Source organism: Serinus canaria, chromosome 3 (genome assembly GCF_022539315.1).
Source record: "Serinus canaria isolate serCan28SL12 chromosome 3, serCan2020, whole genome shotgun sequence".
In the NCBI taxonomy this organism is placed as follows: Eukaryota; Metazoa; Chordata; class Aves; order Passeriformes; family Fringillidae; genus Serinus; species Serinus canaria.
In genome coordinates this window covers 64,628,637-64,647,247 of record NC_066316.1, presented here as the reverse complement: position 1 = coordinate 64,647,247, position 18,611 = coordinate 64,628,637, and the positions used below count along the sequence as shown (strand labels likewise).

Genomic DNA, 18,611 nt, shown 5'->3' with positions numbered 1-18,611 from the left:
ATTATTTTTTAATAAATATATTTATATATAACCTTAACATGGTACTGATGATATTCTGTACCTCATGTGGTTGCACAGTGCACACAGGTAAAGTGTGATGCTTCCCAACAGTGTGAACTGTGAGCAAAAAAGAGTGTCTGGGTCTCAGATTGCTGTCCTGTTTGAAAGGCCATATACTACCCACCTGTGCATGCAGTAAGGAAGCTGTAGCAGCAATGTGGCATGATTTGATACCAAAATTTTCTCACTGACTGCCACTGTTTTGTTCAGATAATTTCCCCTGTTGGGCCCTCTGATGTCTGTCCAGGCACTTGGCCCAGTAATCAGACTTAGGGAGCAATGGAAAATATTCACTAGGAGAAGAATCATCCTCACCAATTTCATTTGAAGATTTGAAGGGACATTGGTGAATTTGGTTTTGGTTGGTAAAGATGTTTTTGCACCTGCAAACAGTCTTCTATGAGGTCCTTTCCATCTGTCTTCCCAAGAAAATAAATCTTGACTAAGAACACTTTAGGAAAAATAATCCACAATGCCAGAGGTTTATGCCCAAAAAGGAGACAGAGGACTCCTGTAACTTTATTTGAATCAAGGAAGAGGTCATGAGGCATTTCTCATGGGGTCTCTGAAATTGTTGGTTGACACAGCCCTGGTTTCATCCTATGTTCCCAGCCCCAACACCCTGTTCCTTTTCCCCTTTGGGTGAGGTACTCGGAAGGCACAGACTTCTCAATTTGCCTACTCTGTGCTCCCCTCTAATATGCCCCCCTCTTTTATATAAAAGAAAGAAAGAAAATAGCTATTCACAATTCTAGTAAATCTTTGTTCTTTTTCTCTAGGTTCAGAGATTTAACGTGGCATTGGCTGAGCAGCAGTCCATGTTGATTAGTAACATTTTCCACAACTAATAGTATCTTCTGTTACTTCTCTATAAGTACCTGGCCCTATCTACAAGCAGATTCACACAGTCTGTTTGTAAAGACATCTTATTCCTTTCAGACAGAATTTGAAGAAGCAGATGAGATCACGTTTGGTAAATCGCAGTACGGTATTTCACAAGCATCGCCAGCTTTTCAGTCTTGTCTGGATTTCCCTGCTCCCACTTGGGCAGGCCACTGGGATGTTAGACCTGCAGCAGAATTTTCATGGAGGAAACAGGGGTGAGGTCAGTGGCCTTAGGAAAGCTCACTCCAAAGTCCTCACTCCTCACTCCATCAAGCCCTGTTGCGCTGCTTGACTCAGATATAACCATGGATGATCCACGTGCTCAAACTGGGCTTTACGAACAAGAGCATTTTACTGACACAAACTAATTTAATTCAAACTGAATGAAATTTTAGTTTATTCCATAAGTAAACGAAAGCAGTAAATCAGAAGGTAGTATGTTACATCTCTGAAGTATTTAGATACTTTACAGCCCTGCATGGCCCTTGCCAGATAATTCCTTCCACACAGAAATTAAGCTCAAAAGCAACATGTGAGATATCTGCAGTCATATTGGAGGGTGGCCCACATGAACATAAGCACTTAGCCCAGCTGTGCACTGTACATCATGGGTGTGTCACTTGATTCACTTATGCAGCTATGAGAGTTTTTCTCTCTGGCTTTTCTCAACTTGTCTTATTTCTTGCTAGAAAGAAGAAAAAGCTACCGGTGGGAAACATAATGCATATCATTACAGTGAAATCTGATTTAATGTTTAACTTCAATTCCAAAAGGCAAGGAAACTGAGAGCTATGACTGGGATTTTGTCCTTCAGTTATAACTACTCAGATGCCTTTCAAAAGGGTGATTTCTGCAGAGAAAATGCTATTGAATAATATGGAAATTCTTCCTAATCTTTCTAATGCTAATGATAGTTTTATGCATGTGTTTTTGTAGCAGTAGCAGTCTAAAGCTTTAAAGCAAAGTGTCACAAATGTCATGCTTACACAGAATATGATATCATCCCTGATTTTTTCCTCACACTTTTCAGCTGTCAGATTGACCCCCTGCTCTCTGTGCTGCAAGCACAGATGTGAATCACCCTGGGAGGGGAAATAAAATAAACTTGCCAGCTGAAGGTTGTGACCACACTTGTATATGGCTGGGAGGCAAAAGGTCCTCTGGTTCTCCTGGGTCAGGGTGTGTTTTGGCGTGCTATTGCCCTGTATATGGGAAGGAGATGGCACATCAACTGCACACACTGAGGACACCCTCAGTGGCCTGGTTACAGCCTGCTCATTGCCTTTGCTGACTCTACAGTTCAGTGCTGGCAAGGCAAATTGTACCCACTCAGAAAATCTTTGACATTATTGAGTTTTCTTTATTTTGCATATCAGAAATTTAGATGCTACTATTGTGAAGAAATTGCAATAAAGCAACCTGGAAGGCAAGGAGCAATGCTCTGGCAAATGTCACTTGGTTTATTTCCTTCAAGAGGACTTTACAGCTCCCGTTTTTTCACAGTTTTCATTTTCATTTAAGTGATTCATTACTCTCCTTCTTTAGGTCATCAGTGACTTCGGTCATACATTCGGCACTGCAGCAGGTTCCCGTAAGCCAGGAATTTCTCTGTCTTGACTCTCAAGATCTGCAGCTGGCGACTTCCCAGACCACTTACAGTTTATTTGTTTTTATTTATTCCAAACACCTTGCAGTTCTGAATTCTAATGAAACAGGAAAAATTAGTTCAGTGGCTTTATGTTTTTTCAGCTGAGTCTGTCCCATCATTGTGTGCCAGGTCTGTAGTAAATTTACAGTGTTGACAGAGGCAGTCACTGAATTGAAAGGAAGACAGGAAGGGAAAGATTTATATTGGAGCCTAAGGCTAGAGCAGTAAACTAGAACCACCACGCTCGTTCCTAAAAATGAAGAACTTAGTGTTGTTGGACTTTTCATTTAGCAGGAGTTGAACTTTCACCAGTTGTAATTTTCACTTGAAATGGCTTTTTTCTTTTTGAATTGTAAGCAGAATGCAGAAGAATACAGCTGCGGAACTTGAGACCTCTTGTGTAGTTTTGGCTGAGTAATGATTTTATCTCTGCTGAGTGTTGAACAAACAGCAAAAGCAAGGAAAAAGAGGAGTACTTGCACTCCACCTCTCAGTAAGGCTGGTTTTGTTGTGCCCCCTTTCACCAAGTGCTTCCTTTCCTGCAAGACACTTCTGTATCTTAGAAGCAGGAAGGCAGAGAGGACCTGTGAGAGCACCCCCAGGTTATTGCTGAATCAATTCTGGGCACGCAACTCAAAATGCCTTAGAGGGACCTTGCTTTCAGAAAGGACCAGGAGCAGACAGAGAAAAAAACTCAACACCTTTCAAGTCCTGCAACTGGGGCACTCACAATTGATCCAGCTGGGCCAGGAAGGGTGTTGCCTGGTGAAACCCGTCATTACTGGAGTCCTGGGCTAGTTACTGACCCAAACCAGGAATTCACTTTCCAGCTATGCCTCTTCAATGTCTCTAGAGTCAGAGCACAAACTTCTCTTCCAGAAGGTGACACCCAGCTCAGTAAAGCAACCAAAGTTAATTGTTTGCCTCAGTGGCTTTAGGGGTCTTGTTTTGAGGAGTTGCACTCACATATTCTGCCTCCTGTGGTGTATCAACCACCAGTGGTAGATCTATTGAGGGTGTTTTCCTTCTTTCCATAATGAAGTTATGCCACCCTGAAACTCAGTATGCAGACTTCACAGGCAAGAATAGGATAGAGAAAGACACTCACACCAAGGGGGGAAATTCTGGCCTCTGTGCATTAAAGGACTGTTGGGAAAAAAAAAACATAAAGCTTTCATGTCCTTGTGTTTGTCATAATATCCATGAGCCAGCAACTTTGAGCATTACTCCTGCATGAGGGGCTGCAGAATGAGGTAGCAGCAATACAACCCACACATGGGAAAAAGCAAGAGAAAGTCAGAGCCTTAAAGAGCTGAAGTTAGAATGAGCCACAGGCACATGAGCATCTCTCCTTTGAAGCAGATGGAAATTTGGAAAAGTGTTCAATGGCTTAGTGCTGTCCTTGATGAAATGCTAATGTGGATATCCTTTGTCTTTCTGTACCAGGGGTGCAATCAAGAGGCCAATGTTCAGGGGCCAATTCAAGGACATTTTTCTTAAGGTTTCTTTTACATGCTTCAAGCATATAGATTATGGAGTAGAAACTCACTGTAAAAACTATGTAAACTTATGGGAATTGCATATGCCTACTTGGGGAGAAAATGTCACCCACAGAAGCAGGGCTTTTTTGAATTCTGGAACAATTTTCAATAGTTGCAGGGAAAAAAAGTAACTGTTTTGTTCTGAAGTTTTAAATATAGTTAGTTTTATCCAAGCAAAAGATTTTGCATAATCCAGGCAGATAAATTTGATTTTCAAATTAAATATTTATTATAGATATTAAGTGCTCTCTAGAATGAAAAATCATTGTTATTTATTTTGCAAATGCACTGATATTAAAAAAAGGAAAAAAATTCTGCCTCTTGTAATAATTGAATTAGTAGCTTTAGTTCTCCAGAAGCCAGCCATGATATTCATAAATGTATTTTTGCATTTCTAATATTAACACTTGTCTTTTTTTGACCTCCAGTTTTACAAATAAGCAATAATTTTAGTAGTTGCCTAATTGTAGATAAACGTCAGTACACACATTTGCATATGCTTGGAGTTATGAATTTTATGGGGACAGAAATTCAGAAACAAATTTTGCTGGTTTTGGGAGCACCAGGAAGAAACTGAAATCATCCATCATCCTGACTCACATACACACAATTTTCTAGGAACTCAAGGCCCATACTTCTGTGTTTCTGACAAGACTGAATTAAGTCACAGTAGCATCTATCACTTGAGGAATCTTGAGTCATATGAACTTGTTTTCCATCAGCCCGTTCAATCAAGATTGGCTTATCAGCGGCAGGGGTATAGCGGGAGCTGTGATGCTTTTCATCTCCTCCTTTATCAACTGTCTCTCAATAGCTGTGAGAGTCCATCAACCCCCATCAGTTTAAACTGTATTAGCACTGTTCAGTAATGGCAAGAGAGCAGTAAGGAGTGATGTTGTACTACTTTGGGCACTGGTGAGCTATTTTTCTTGGTGCTGGGAATCATCCAGGTCTATTACTGTAGGCTTTCAGCTCCTCTGAGAAAACTGGGAGGTGATGATGATCTTAACTGAACTGAAACTTTATAACTCTTTCTCATATTATCCAAAGATATTCATCACTGTATTTATAATGGCCTGAGCCTTAGGCATAAAAACCACTGCAAGTGAGATGAGCTAATGCAATTTGACAGTGAATTTCTTTTCTACAAGAAACAGAGAGCCATCAGTCCTTCCACATCCTCATTACTTTCAACATCTGAAAGCTCAGACTGGTGCATTTGGAAGAGAGTAAAGATAAATATCTATCTCAAAACCACATCTGTTTGTGTGCTTTATTCTTGAATTATAAAAATAACTGATCAGCAGCCCAATGACTGCCTAGATTTCATTGGCAAAAATGTGGTATTTTCAGTGGTTGTCACATGGATCTCTAGCTTGAGAAATTACAGCTCACTCTTAATACATAATTGAGTCTCTTATTCTATTTCTAAGACTAGAAATATAACTTTTGAATTAATTTTTAGATAATGATGGAAGAAGTTAGTCTTTCAAAAGTACCATATTCAGCAGTTGGTGCTTGTAACTAGTTTTGTAAGGTCTTGTATGGAAAGTTAATTCTGTCATTTATTATTCCAATCTCGATCAAATATTTACATATTTATTTATTTATATATCCTAATTTCTTAAGTCATACTTGGCTGGACAGTGAAATTTATAAAAATTTATGGACTGCAGCTAGCTTCAGTCAATTTATTTGACTAAAATAACCTGAAATACAATTCTTTTATCTCATGGTCATCTATAATTATACTTTTGATTTCATCACAAAGACTGAAATATTTTCAGTCTTTCCAGTTATAGGCTGAGAAGTTGCCAAGAACTGTGTATGGAGAGACCATCATTCTTAAAGAGAAAAAGCCTCTAGGGCTCCAAGTCTGGTGATTTTTACCTGAAAAGGAACCAGGAAGTTACTGATTGGAAGGCAGATGGCTTTTTGAAAACCTAGGCATGTTTTTAGGATAAGCATGTTTTATTTTCTTTGTTAGCTCGTTGGTAGGATAAGGATGACTATAAGCAAATTGCACTAACACATACACACACACAGACCCCATGCCTCTAATTTGCTTGTAAGGATTTAGTACTGGGCTCCATCAGCATGGAAGTTTTGTCACCCCACTTTCCTTTGCTATCTTTAAATATATATCTTATTCAATAACAATAATTTAAATAGGAGTGCTTTCTTTGCACTTTCAGTGTGGCAGATCTCTCAACAGTCTATAGTTAACTGTTAAGTGCAGAGATATGTTTTATCTGTGTAAGAATAGTCTTAAAAAATTTCAGTTACTAAAGTGTTGTAAAACACAATAACTCTGAGCATGTTTGTGTGTATGTGTGTGAAGTTGGAGTTTTAAGTGTATGGTAAATTAAACCCATTTTCAAGAATTGCTGTAACTGGCAATATACAAGAATTGGGAAATTTATTAGGTAAAAGCTCATCATAAGAAACTGCTTCAGAGACTCCCAAGGCTTGCTGAATGTGATTCTGCTTTGTTTTCATCCAAAGTCAACAATCTGGGCTGGTCCCTCAAGCTACCACTGAAAAGCAGCAGAGCCTGAGTCTGCCACAGTTTTGAGGCAGATTTACCTACACCTTGATTTTAAGTGATATCCCCAAAAGGCTCTTAAAATCAAGCCCAGTTGTATTTGAATACAAATTAGAACCTTAATGTCTTGAATAGAAAAACCTTAAAGCAACTTGGAAAGCCAAAAAGCAAGGGATAAGAAACTGGGCAACTGCAACTCTCCCCATGCCCAGGGTGTCCTTCCAGCCAAGGCAGTGGCTGCTGGAGCTTCTTCAGCTCTAGGGAAGTGCTGGCTGTCTGTCCAGGTCTGCCTGTCCCTCCACTGCCCCTCAGGGCTGTCCCTTGGGTGCTGCAATGAGGTGCTGGGCCCTGCTGGGGAAGCTTGATCAGAGCTGCAGGGCAAGTGACAAGCTGCTGGGGAGGTGGCAAGAGAGGACAATGAGAACAAGGATGTGCAGAGCTCTCCTTCTACCCCCAGCTTATGGCACTGAGAATTTCTTTCGAGCCTCAGTGGGAGTTTGAGGTAGTCTGCAACTCACTGCTTGGAAAACCCACCCTTTGTGCTGAGATCCAGTACAAAGCCTGTACAAATAAATGCAATAAAGATTTCAAAATAATGACTCAGTAGCAATTAAGTGATGGATAGACTTGGTGTTGCATGGCTTTCTCTCTCTGATTTGTCAGTTAATAATGGTGTTGTTTGTATTTTAATGCAGTGTGTGGCTTTAGTTGGGATCCAGACTTTGGTATTTCAATGGCTTGACACCTATATTCTGAAAATATTTTACACTGGTTTGTTCTCCTGTGCTAGAAATATTAAAAGTGTCTTTTATTCAGACCCACAAACCCACTGTATTTTCTTGAGATGTCTTTTAGAATGATTGCAGGGAATGTAGACTATGGGAATAGCTGACCAATAGAATACCGTGGCACAGCAGCCCATGATGTTATTGTCAGTGTATGTGTTGGGTGATGTGGTTGCTATTAGTGCTGTGAACATTTAGCTATAGAGTGTTGGGACTGCTTCTGTAAATTGCTCTAAAGCAGTGTGCAGCAGCTTTGGTGCATTAACTGAAGATGCCTGCTGCAATCCTTACTTTATTGAGAGGGGCAGACAGGAGAGAAGGGTTGCATGTGCCAACTTGTAGAATTTCTCCCCTGTGTAACAGGCATGTCAGAATAACGGGAAAATAAGAAAAGACAAGTTTCCATGCAAAATTAGTGTAGAATCTTGTTCTCTAGATGCAATCAATTTCAGAGCAATGCAGGACTAATAAGAGACTTCATATGCTTCAAAGCTATTAGAAAATCTGCAGCTTTAGCTTCCAGAGAGAGCTCAGTTGATTGTCCAGAACAAATCTTGTTAATTTATTCTTTCACAAGCTGCCTGTGTCAGTGTTAAGTGCGAACCACAAAATATGGAAGTAATGTCCGTGTCCTCATTAAGCAGCTATTGAAGTGGGGGGTGGTGTGGGAACTTAGGAACTCAGCTGCAGTGGAAACAGTCACATTCCATGCTGGTGATGGCAGTTAGTATTTGTGATTTTGGCATGTCCTTTTCCTGTGTTTTCTATTGTAATATGCACCAACATTTCTACCAGATAAGTAGAATTTCAAAAAAAGATTCCACATCCACCTGTAAGCATTTAAATAAACTGGTCTGGATTTCTACAGGATACAGGGGCATAACTTCAGCTTGCTTTGAGTCAATGTGACGTTTTTAAGACCTTGTTTTATTTCTCCTCACGCTTTTATAGAAACACAGTAAAATGCACTCAAGTGAAGAAGCTTGGCAGAATCACAGTGCTGTGACAGACATCATCAACTTCACCATGGCATAGCAGTCGTCAGTCTCTGAATGAAGTGTATCTGCTTCTTTATTTTTTAAATACACACTTGGAACATTTGGAGTGGTAACTTTGTGTTGCAGTCATTACCAGCCAGGAGAAAGCACGATCCTGCCTGCAGGCCCTTTCTAACAGTGCTGTAAAGCTGCCTTTACAGATGTGTTCCTCTAGGGAAATTTTGGCTCAGGAAACAGACTGCCAGTCTCTTGTCTGCTGGAGCCTGTGGCATGCTGAAGGATTAACACACCTCATGCTAGAGATTAAAAGTAGTGGTAGCCTCTGTTCTTTACCATCTGAGATACTCTAAAACTGATGCAGTGGGGACTTATAACAAATAAAGTGCAAAAGAGAGGAGGGAAAGCAGTTAAATTAAACTGGCATGGAAAGTGCTTTAAAACAGGATTTAGTGTCAATTAAATAGGCCTGAATGTTTAAATCACTTGGCCGCCCTTTGTACTTCACTGTTTCTGCAGCAAACAGCAGCTGTGATTGTGTGGCTCCTTCTCAAAGCTGCACTGCCTTGATTTTGTGTTGTGAAGAGTGTTTCTGTGTTCTGGGGAGGATGTGGGAATTAACTCGCATTCAGAGCTACATGTTTTAACTTCATGTAAAATAATTACGGGATAACCTGCAGATAGCTGTTTTGTACACTTTATTGCACGAGTGTGCATGTGCAAGGAACCAAGCACTAGCTCCAGAGTTCTTTGATATGAGCATGTCTGCCTTCAGAAGTTTGGCTTTGTCATGGCTGATAAAGGAGACACTCAAGTGACAGAAATTTCCATAAGCATGGAGGAAGAAGTAAAAAGGATGCACAGCAGCTACCAGCCCAGACATTTAAACAGAATTAAATGGCTCCCAACATCAAGATGAGGCTTTGTCTTCTGGCTCCACTTCTAAAGAGACAAAAAGGAAGTATTTTAAAAATTCTGTTAGTATGCTGTGAAAAACCTACTTAGCAACATGACACCTGGAGATTTAGGAGTAATTCTGACCTACTTCTCACTTAAAAATGCCAGTCTGATCCTAGGTTAATGGTTGGACTAAATGACCTTTTCCAGCCTAAATGATTCAATGATTCTATGCATTTATGAGATAAAAGTTTAACTACAAGCTGAAGATCTTTCCCTGTTTTAACTTGGTTTGAGAAAGTACTGTTGCTGTTGCTGAGGGAAAAATGGGATTTTTGAAGAATTGCTTTGTTTTGATTTAAATAGAATACAAGTAGAGAAATAGAATAGCACTCAGCTAAAGAGAAATTGGATCCTGAAAGGCAGAAACCCTCACTTTTATAAAGCTTTTTGTAGTGAGACTCTCTTTTTGGTGTGCTGTTTGAAGGCCATCAAACTACACAGCCTTTCTTCAATATATGAATGAATGTTGCTTCCTCAGTGAATGAATGTACTGCTGAAGCCAGCACGATGGACCAAAGGCTTAGGAAAGAAATCATCCTTTGTGCCAGTCTCTGAGTGGTGGAGCACATGAAAAGCAACACAGAAAGTGTTGCAGGTAGGAGCCATGTTGCATATTTCAAACAGTATTATGACTTTTGGGGAAGATACTTATGAGTGCCAGAGATGACAGCACTGAGTTAGTGTCTTTTTACTTTGTCTAAAGGAAATAGTAGCTTTTCCACAGCCATTGAAATCTTCTTTTCAGTGTTTGCTTGCTGCTTCTTCTTAAAAAAAGAATGGGTATGTTATTATTCTTATCCAGGTATTAAAGGCTCAGGAACTGAGGCTCTTGTATTATTAGATCATCGTTTGCAGGAAAAAAAATTAAATACAGTCAATGTTACCAGCATTTTTGTTAAATTCAGGTATCTTACATTGGTTATTAGGTTTATAAAAAATTGTATTTTTCTATAGTGCCACTGACATTGTCACCAATTTAAACAATCTAAGATTTGTTTATACTTTTCTGTTTGGAGAGAGATGAGTTGTTCTCTTCCATTCAACCAAGGCAAAAATGAGCATTTTACTGATCTTGTGATTTGCTTTCTTCTACCTTTCACTTCATTACTGTTTTCCATGATAATGATTAGTGTGTCAGAGCCTACAGTGGTGAGAGAAGGGGAGGACACAAAATCTTCTGTTCCACTGCTTGTCATTCATGTCTGTAATGGGCATATTACTAGGTGTGGCAGGAGAGTTTAATGTGGGCATGAGCAGTTAAATTTTGTAAACTAGATCAAGTCTGAGCATTTAATGGGCACTTGAATTAGTTATGCTTAAACATCTAACATGCTACTCTTTGCACTGATGCAATAAGAATAAAAGATTTGTATCTTTCTGTGTCATCCATCATCTGTGAAATGTTTAACTAAGTCCTGACTGGAAGAGAAGCAAAACAGCTTGATTTCAGAATGAGTTTTCTTACATAATTAAAAATACCAAATGTGTGCAAAAATCAGAGACAAGCAGTAAGTATGTACTCAGTATCATTTATGTAGTCAGTGTTTTGAAAGACAGAGATATTGATGGCACTACTTGCACTTGGACTCCCACAAAGTAGTTTTCTGCAGTTTTTGCATTCAGTTTTTTTTTCTTAAAGACTATTTTTACTCAAAAGTGCTTTCAAATTACAGAGATTATACGGATTCAACCTTTACTTACAGACTTGGAGGTGTTTAGGTTCACAGCCTTGATTTTTTGTCCATGAACTGAGCTCCAATTACCCTTTGTGTTCCCCAATGACTTCAATAATAAAATAGCAGGTGGATTTTTGGACTTTGAAATTGACAGAAGACATAGAAATGTATTCTTATTCTCAATGACTTTTCAGGAATAAGATAATAAAATTTGAATTACCTTCTTGCTTATAAGTTTATGAAATGTAAAATCCAGAAGCTGAGGGCAGGCTGTATGTGTGTGTGTGTGTGTGTATATGCTGTAGACCTTGACTCTTTAGGAAAACTGCCACTTGTAGGTGTGGTTGAATGAATTGGCAAAAACCCAACTATGAAAAAATGTGGTTGTTTTATAAATAGCAAAATAGCAAAGAGAGAATCAAAACATACACCAGAGAGGGCTACGGCTATCAAACACATCATTGAAATTTACCTGGTTTTGTTTTGTTGGATTTTTCAGGTTTTGTTGGTTGGATTTTTAATACAAATGTCATTTAAGACTGGTTAGTCCTGGTGACACACCTGAATATAGAGAGCTGAGCTAAAAAATATGCCTTTTGTAAGATCTCATCAAACTTCCCACTGGTCCAAAAAATGTGATGATTAGTGTTCCCAAAAGCTAACAGCCCAAGGGAGCAAGAAATATGTTATTGTGAGAATCCTTTCCTGAGAGAGGGTGTGTGTAGCTTTATGTAATCTAAGCAGGATCCAAGATTCTTCTCTTCAGAGCAGGTGCAGTCCCCCAGTGAATGTAATACAACTTTCACTAACAGGCACAGCCAAAATACAGGGACACACCTGCATTTCATGTAAAGCAGGCAGCTGATCTGCAAACATCTAATTTGCTAATGAAATACAACCATAGAAATGGCAGTAGGCAAGAGGACAACCCTGCATGAAGCCTAATTACAGGAGGATGTAGGAAACAATATCCAGCTAAATGAAGAACTGTAAACAAGGGTGCAGGATTAATATGTGGATTTAAGTTGCAGTCACCATTCAAATTTCCTATTCCATGTCAACAGCAGAGCAGGTAACAGCAGGAACTGAGGATCAGTAGTGTAGGCAGCATCTGCATCAGGGTCTTGGATGTCACCTCTGTTGAGTGTGTTTGTTTCCCTTGGTTGTGTTTCACAGTAGAGTGAGTGATGTGAAAGCTGAGGTAGCAGTAGTAGAGTCCTACCTGCTGCTTCTCCAGCAGTCTCCCATCAAAACACAGGGTTTAGCTCGATAAAGTTTGTTCTTTACTCCGTGTGTCAGGCTGTTTGTCAGCGAGGTGTGTTAGCTGACTATGACTACCCAGCCTCCTGTGCTTTCCAGTGTCTCTTTGGTTAAATCACGCCATGACTGACACCACGACACATTAGTGGGAGGATTGTTTATGAGAAAAAGGGAAACGAGCTTGACACTTGAGTTTACCAAGCTGTGGGAGCACAGATGCTCATCACTGCCAAACATGCAGAGCCGAGGTCAGGGAAATCTGTCAGGGAAAGCAAAGCAGCCTTGAAGCAATATTTTTTTAACTGTCTGGCACTGAACAGACATGAAATACTGTTATAGCTGAACAGGGTGCTGCCCTCCTTCCTCTACTCTTTTAGGATTGCCTAGTTCCCTTTCCTCATTCCAGGCTCAAATGAGACATTGCAGAACATGCTCCTCTTCTTCATGTCTTCCCCAGGGAGCTCAGCCCCTCTTTTCTGGGGGCTGGTGACAGCAGCAGTAGCAGTGGGCAGGGCTCAGACCATATGTCCCCTTTGGATGCCCTTCTGCTCTCCCTGGCATTGTTTTTGTTTGCCAGACCAACACTTTCTGCATTTTGCTCTTCTGCATGGGAAGGTGTAGCTGTAGAACAGGCCTGGTCAGCATGAGAGTGATGACACATGGGGGACCTGGGAAAACTCTTAAGGGTAATTTAAAAAATGCAGATATTCCTGTGTTGTGGGCAACGGAGATCCTGTGCCAGAATTTGGAAAGGGAGGATTGTTTGGACTCAGTTGGGCTGTGTGGTTAGATAATAAACTCTACAAGAAGAGTAAAAGAGATGGAGGTATTTGGAGCAAAAAAGTCTTTCAGATATAGCAATTTCTGAAGTAAAGAGAAAATTATAGGAAGACAGAGAACATGCACAAAGAAAGAAACTATTTGAGACCTGTGGGGAAAGAGAATGGGGTTGTAATAGGAGAATGCAGAAGATACTGGAGATGAAAAATAAGCAAAACAGATTAGAGCAAAAATCTTAACCAGAAAGTATATTTCTAACAACCAGAAGGAGACAGAAAGGGGAAAATTGGAATCCCCTGTTCCTATCAAGCAGAAGAGAAAGTAAACAGTTGGAAAGGTGAAACAAAATATATTTATCCATAGTAGATGGAAAGAATAGTTTATATGATGAAATGTATATTCATCTTGAGGATGAAACACGATCCTTTATCTTCTTTTTCTCTTTGGCTGCTAAGTCCTGAAAGAGCTGTGTTTCCCACTGTGTCTCAATGATAACCCTGGGTCTTTCTTTTAAGGAGGATGCTCAAAGGAAGCAGTCCTGTGTTTTGGTTGATTTAAACTATCATTTCTCCTTTGTGAAATGTGAAATGCAAAATTAAATGGTAGGGACGTGCCATCTGCTGTTGTTTAACATGTGAATAAAAGCTACTATGTTGGCACAATGTTTATGCTCATGATAAGAGCAGGAATAATGGAAATGTTATGTTGGCTATACCCAGCAGATCCCCTCGTCGACTGAAGCATCGTGTTTCTTCCATATTCCAGAAATGCTGAACATGATTCCTGGAGGAGGATGAGCATTTCCTCCTTAGTGATGAGGCTGAGTGTTTTATGTCTGTTATTCTCATTCCTTTTAGGGATCTCTTGCTGTCTGTGGCGCTTGGCCAGGTACTCTCCCTCCTTATCTGTGGCATTGGTCTCACAAGCAAGTATCTGTCAGAAGACTTCCATGCCAACACACCTGTTTTTCAGAGCTTCCTCAATTATATCCTTCTGTTCTTGGTCTACACGACAACACTAGCCGTCAGACAAGGTGAGTGTCTCTCTGAAAGTGTTTGATAGAAAGCAGTGGGGATATAGGCTTCTGCAGAACAACAACAAGCAATATGATTTAGACACATGTCACACTAACATTTGTTCCATAATTACATTACCTAGAAATGGGTATTGGATGAACTGAAAAAAACACCAACAAATCTTCATTAGCAAAGAATGAATCATTAGATCTCAAGAACTGGGGTGCTACCTCAAAGTTAAAATAAACATCAGTACTTTTGAATTCTGATTCTTCTTGCAGGGAAATACTAGTATGCTTTCCATCTTACATAGACTGAGGAGAGCTCAGGTGCAAGCAAAGAAGAGCTTGCTAGTTCTAGATGCTGGCCATGGCAATTCAGTAGTTCACTCACTAGACACAGAGAAATAGCAGCCAATGTTTAGCTACTGGGAGGTAGGAGATGAAGGGAGAGATTTTGGGGTGCTCTCTCTCTGGGGGGAGCTTTGGGCAGACCAACTCCCTGGCCGTGTCACTGCTTTGCCAGGGGCCTGTGTAACCAATCTGACCTCCAAAATGAGAAATGCATTACAGTATGCTTTGGTACTGTTTATCTAATGATACTCTCTTCGACAGCCTATATATATGATGGGGGGGTTGTGCCTTTCCTGCACATGCCTTCCCTTCTTTGTGATTTCGCTTCTAGATGAGGTGTGGGAAGTGAATGCATTTAAGTACATTTCTCAGCCACTCTTCTTTTTTTGTAATAATTTTATTCATTCACCTTCACAGAACACATAGATTAGAAGCTAAATAAAAGAGAAAAAAATATCATGTGTTCTCTTGACATAAGGAGGGTAGGGCTCAGTGGAGGATAACACCTGCAAAATGTATTAGGCCGTGGTACATTTATCAGCATACTGAAAAGCTCATGTTTTCTTACAGGAACAATGATTTTTGGATTGGTCTTTGATCTTTTAATGTTTTGGGAACAACCCTGAAGCTTAAGTTCTTCACTCATAGTACAGTCTTGTGATACAATGCTAAAAGGTTTCCAAAGCAGCAAGGACTTAATTTCTATGCAAAAAATGAACAGTCAAAAAAACACCTCTGTACTCCAGCACAAAGCACTTAAGCATATTACAACATAAGTTTTATAAATATTGGTCCCTGCTGGCATTTTGCAGAGGTGCTAAAAGCCAATGTGCTAAGAAAATGTTGACTCTTATATAAGGAGAGATTGCTCAGGCACTGTTTCACTGTCTTGGTATTTCATTTTGTGTAGGGGGAAACATCACCACATACTTTGCTCTGTCAAAGGTTTAAAATGTGTTATTAGTAGCAGCTTTCTGGAGAACTGTGTTTAAAAATAATTATTCTGAGTGTAGGATTGCCTAGATGTTCACAAGTTCTGTCCCAGAAATGTCCTCCTCTGGACTGATTTAGATACTGTGAAAGGCAAGTCCCTATATGGACTCTTAAATAGATTATACTTTTTTGAAAATGCTTGTGAGAGGGTATACCCATATAGATATTGCATTTTGCTGTGCTTTACAGAGGCTAATTTGGAATAAGGTTTGATGCCTGGTGTATATTGATATCTAAAAAATGCTGTCAAGCACTCTGCTTTACTCATATATAAATATGTATTTTAAAAGGTACTTTATAAATATTTTTCTGACTGTTTAAAAATATAGAGGTGGACTAAAGGGAGTTTGTCAGAAACATCTGTTGTGCCAATATGATAGGTTTGGGAACTAAGTATTAGGGTAAAATGTTAGGAATATGTGGAAAATGTTTTCTGGACAAGTGAAGAGGGCTGGGGAAGGTGTTTGAAAAAGCCTGTGGCTGAATACAGACCATACAAACAGCTAGAGCACATAGTTAAGGGTACCAATGGAATTGTCTGGAAAAGGAGCTATAAAAAAAACCCAAAAAGATGGTTTCATCCAAAAAAACCCAAAATAAAATTGGCTACAGAAGCTATGAAAGCAGTGATCCAGGCATTCAGCATAACATTCCTGCTGGATGGTACAGCACTACACAGCCTATTTATTTACTCGGCATTTAATGTTGCCAGCTGACTGAGCCTGACATTGTCTTTTTGCTTGTGTATTTATTCAAATCCATTATCTGTGTTTGTTCCATTAAGGCAGTTTCTCTAGCAGCTCTAATCATGTAGCTTCATTAATAGATGGAAATCACATAATAATATTAATGATGATTCTGTTCTGAGTGCTGACATCATCAAAAAACTTTTTTTTCAAGTATGGTTCTTCTCTGTGAAAGACTGCAAATTTTAAATCATTCTCTTTCTTCTTCAGAAATCAAACCATCATAAATTGATTTGTAGTAAAAAATAATTGCATCCCTTTGTCTTTTACTTTCTTTACTTTATTAATTCTTGGGATTTTTGCAGAAATGTAATGTTTAAGGAGGTGTCATTTGTGGTAGCCAAAAAAACCTCTGAATTCACTCTAGGACTGAAAGCTATAATTTCCTCAAGACACAAAGAGTTCCTCTTTCTTTAGAGGCTTCCAAATTTTGATTTAATCTGGATTCCCTTGGACTTAGCTGTCCCTTGCTGTTCTTATGTAGTCCCTGAGTGATAATGAAAAGGTAGAATTTGCACTGATCTCTGCAAATCATCATTAGCAGATTGTTAAAGCTCCTGAACTTTTCTGACTAAAGCCTTCTGCGGTGAATGCTCAGCTTCCAGCAGCTAAAGTTAGCCCAGGATCAGCAGCGTCCACTACATTTTTTATACTGTGAGTGGAGATTGTTTTCCAAAATAATTTTACCGCAGCGCTCGCAGTAATGGAGACATAGATGAGAATTGTCAGCTTGCAATGAATCAACATGTCATCAGACAGTGGAGAGGCACAGTCCTGCAGGTGTCAGGATCTCTGAATTTTTAAAGCTTCATTTCTATGTTAAAAAAAACCACCAAAAAACCCCAACAGAACAAAACCCAAAACCCAAATCTAAATTCCCAAAAAAGAGAAATTTCAAGAAGTAAAAGTAGACGCAATAGTTTAAAGCAGTGAAGTCCTTGTAAGTAAGGCTTTTCATCATCGTTGCAACTTTGTTCTCATGACCCGAAATAAAAAGTGACAAAAGCATTGAAAGAGATCTGTTCTTTTGAGGTTTTCATATGGGCCTTAAAACATGGATCCCATTCAGGCACAGGTCATGAAAAAGTGGAAGAATTTGTCTAAACTTGGATTTTTCTGATGAAAATAAATCTGCCAAACATTTAACATGTAACAAGGTCGTTTTCAGTTCCTTCTCTTGAGGTAGCTTCCTCTCAAGCCTGTTGTTTTCACAGCCAGATCTTGTGTTTGTCCATGGTAACACCTCTGAGAAGGTTTTAACACATATTATCTCACCTCAGTGTTCTCCCTAGCAGAGGACTCTGCTTAACAAAAACATGTAGGGATACTTCCCTATATCCTCTGGGTCCTGTGTCATTATTAGTGGAGGAAAAAAGCAAACACCTTGACGATCAGTGAGAAAAGCCTCAAATGGGTGAAATGGAGCTATGAGAGACAGAGCTAGTGGAGATTAGTTTTAGCACCTTAAAAAGCAGTGAGTGGGAAATTGTCCATAGTGGACCAGAAGGTGCTAATTGCTTACAGCCAACATGGGAGCAAGCATCAGCAGCTTGCCACCAAAAATAAATTACTTCTAAAAGCCACGTCACATATGCTACAGATGAAAACAACACATCTACTAGACATCATTAAAAACAGAAAAAAAAAAAAAAACCAAAACTGCTATTTTTTTTGTTATCCTGGAAAACAAGAAATGAGGGAGCAATGGAAGTGTCTTTTGGAGAGACAGGAACCACAAAGCCTTGAGGGCCAGATTCTGTGCGAGTAGGGCTCCACGTTGCAAGCTGCTCCTTGCATTTTAGTGCAACAACTTACTGGTATTTTCACCCCACCAGTACTAAGGGATGGCAAAAATTTGCTAGTTCAGAAACATTTTTTATGAATCTCTGTATGTCTGGATGAATTCTGCTTCTAGGCCAAGTGATGAGGTCATATCATCTGTCAATGGAAATAGAATTTTCCCTACAGTAACTGTAATGTCTTAGATTTGACATACAATTAAAGGTGATCTGTGCCCTTGAGTAAGGCAGAGAGTTCTGTGAGACTGGTAAGATTGCAGGCCTCTTACTGGCATATCACTTTTTTTAAGCATTTCTATCTCAGGGTGGTTTATGCCATTAGTATCTCAGCCATATGTAATTTCCTGATGTGTCTGCTATCCAAATATGTATTTCCATTTAGATAATGGCACCACTCCCCAGCATCACTCCTACTTCACCAAAGTTGACCAAAACTGGCTAATTTAAGGAAGACAGAGAACCATAAAGGAGTTGCTTTTTTTCACTGCTGTGCTTGTCAGGTATTTATTGAATGATAGAAAGGGTAAATGTCTCTTTTTACTCAGTTCCATTCCACTAGTAAAGGTATA

At 39.5% G+C, this 18,611-nt stretch overlaps 1 protein-coding gene across 1 annotated transcript in view; it reads left to right on the top strand.

Moving 5' to 3' along the window:
• SLC35F1 (solute carrier family 35 member F1) overlaps positions 1-18,611 on the top strand; it is a 227,662-nt gene that overhangs the window by 116,977 nt on the left and 92,074 nt on the right. Inside the window, exon 2 of the mRNA XM_030236375.2 lies at positions 13,993-14,168. Coding sequence (XP_030092235.1) covers positions 13,993-14,168 — 176 coding nt within the window. The remainder of the gene's footprint in view (positions 1-13,992; positions 14,169-18,611) is intronic.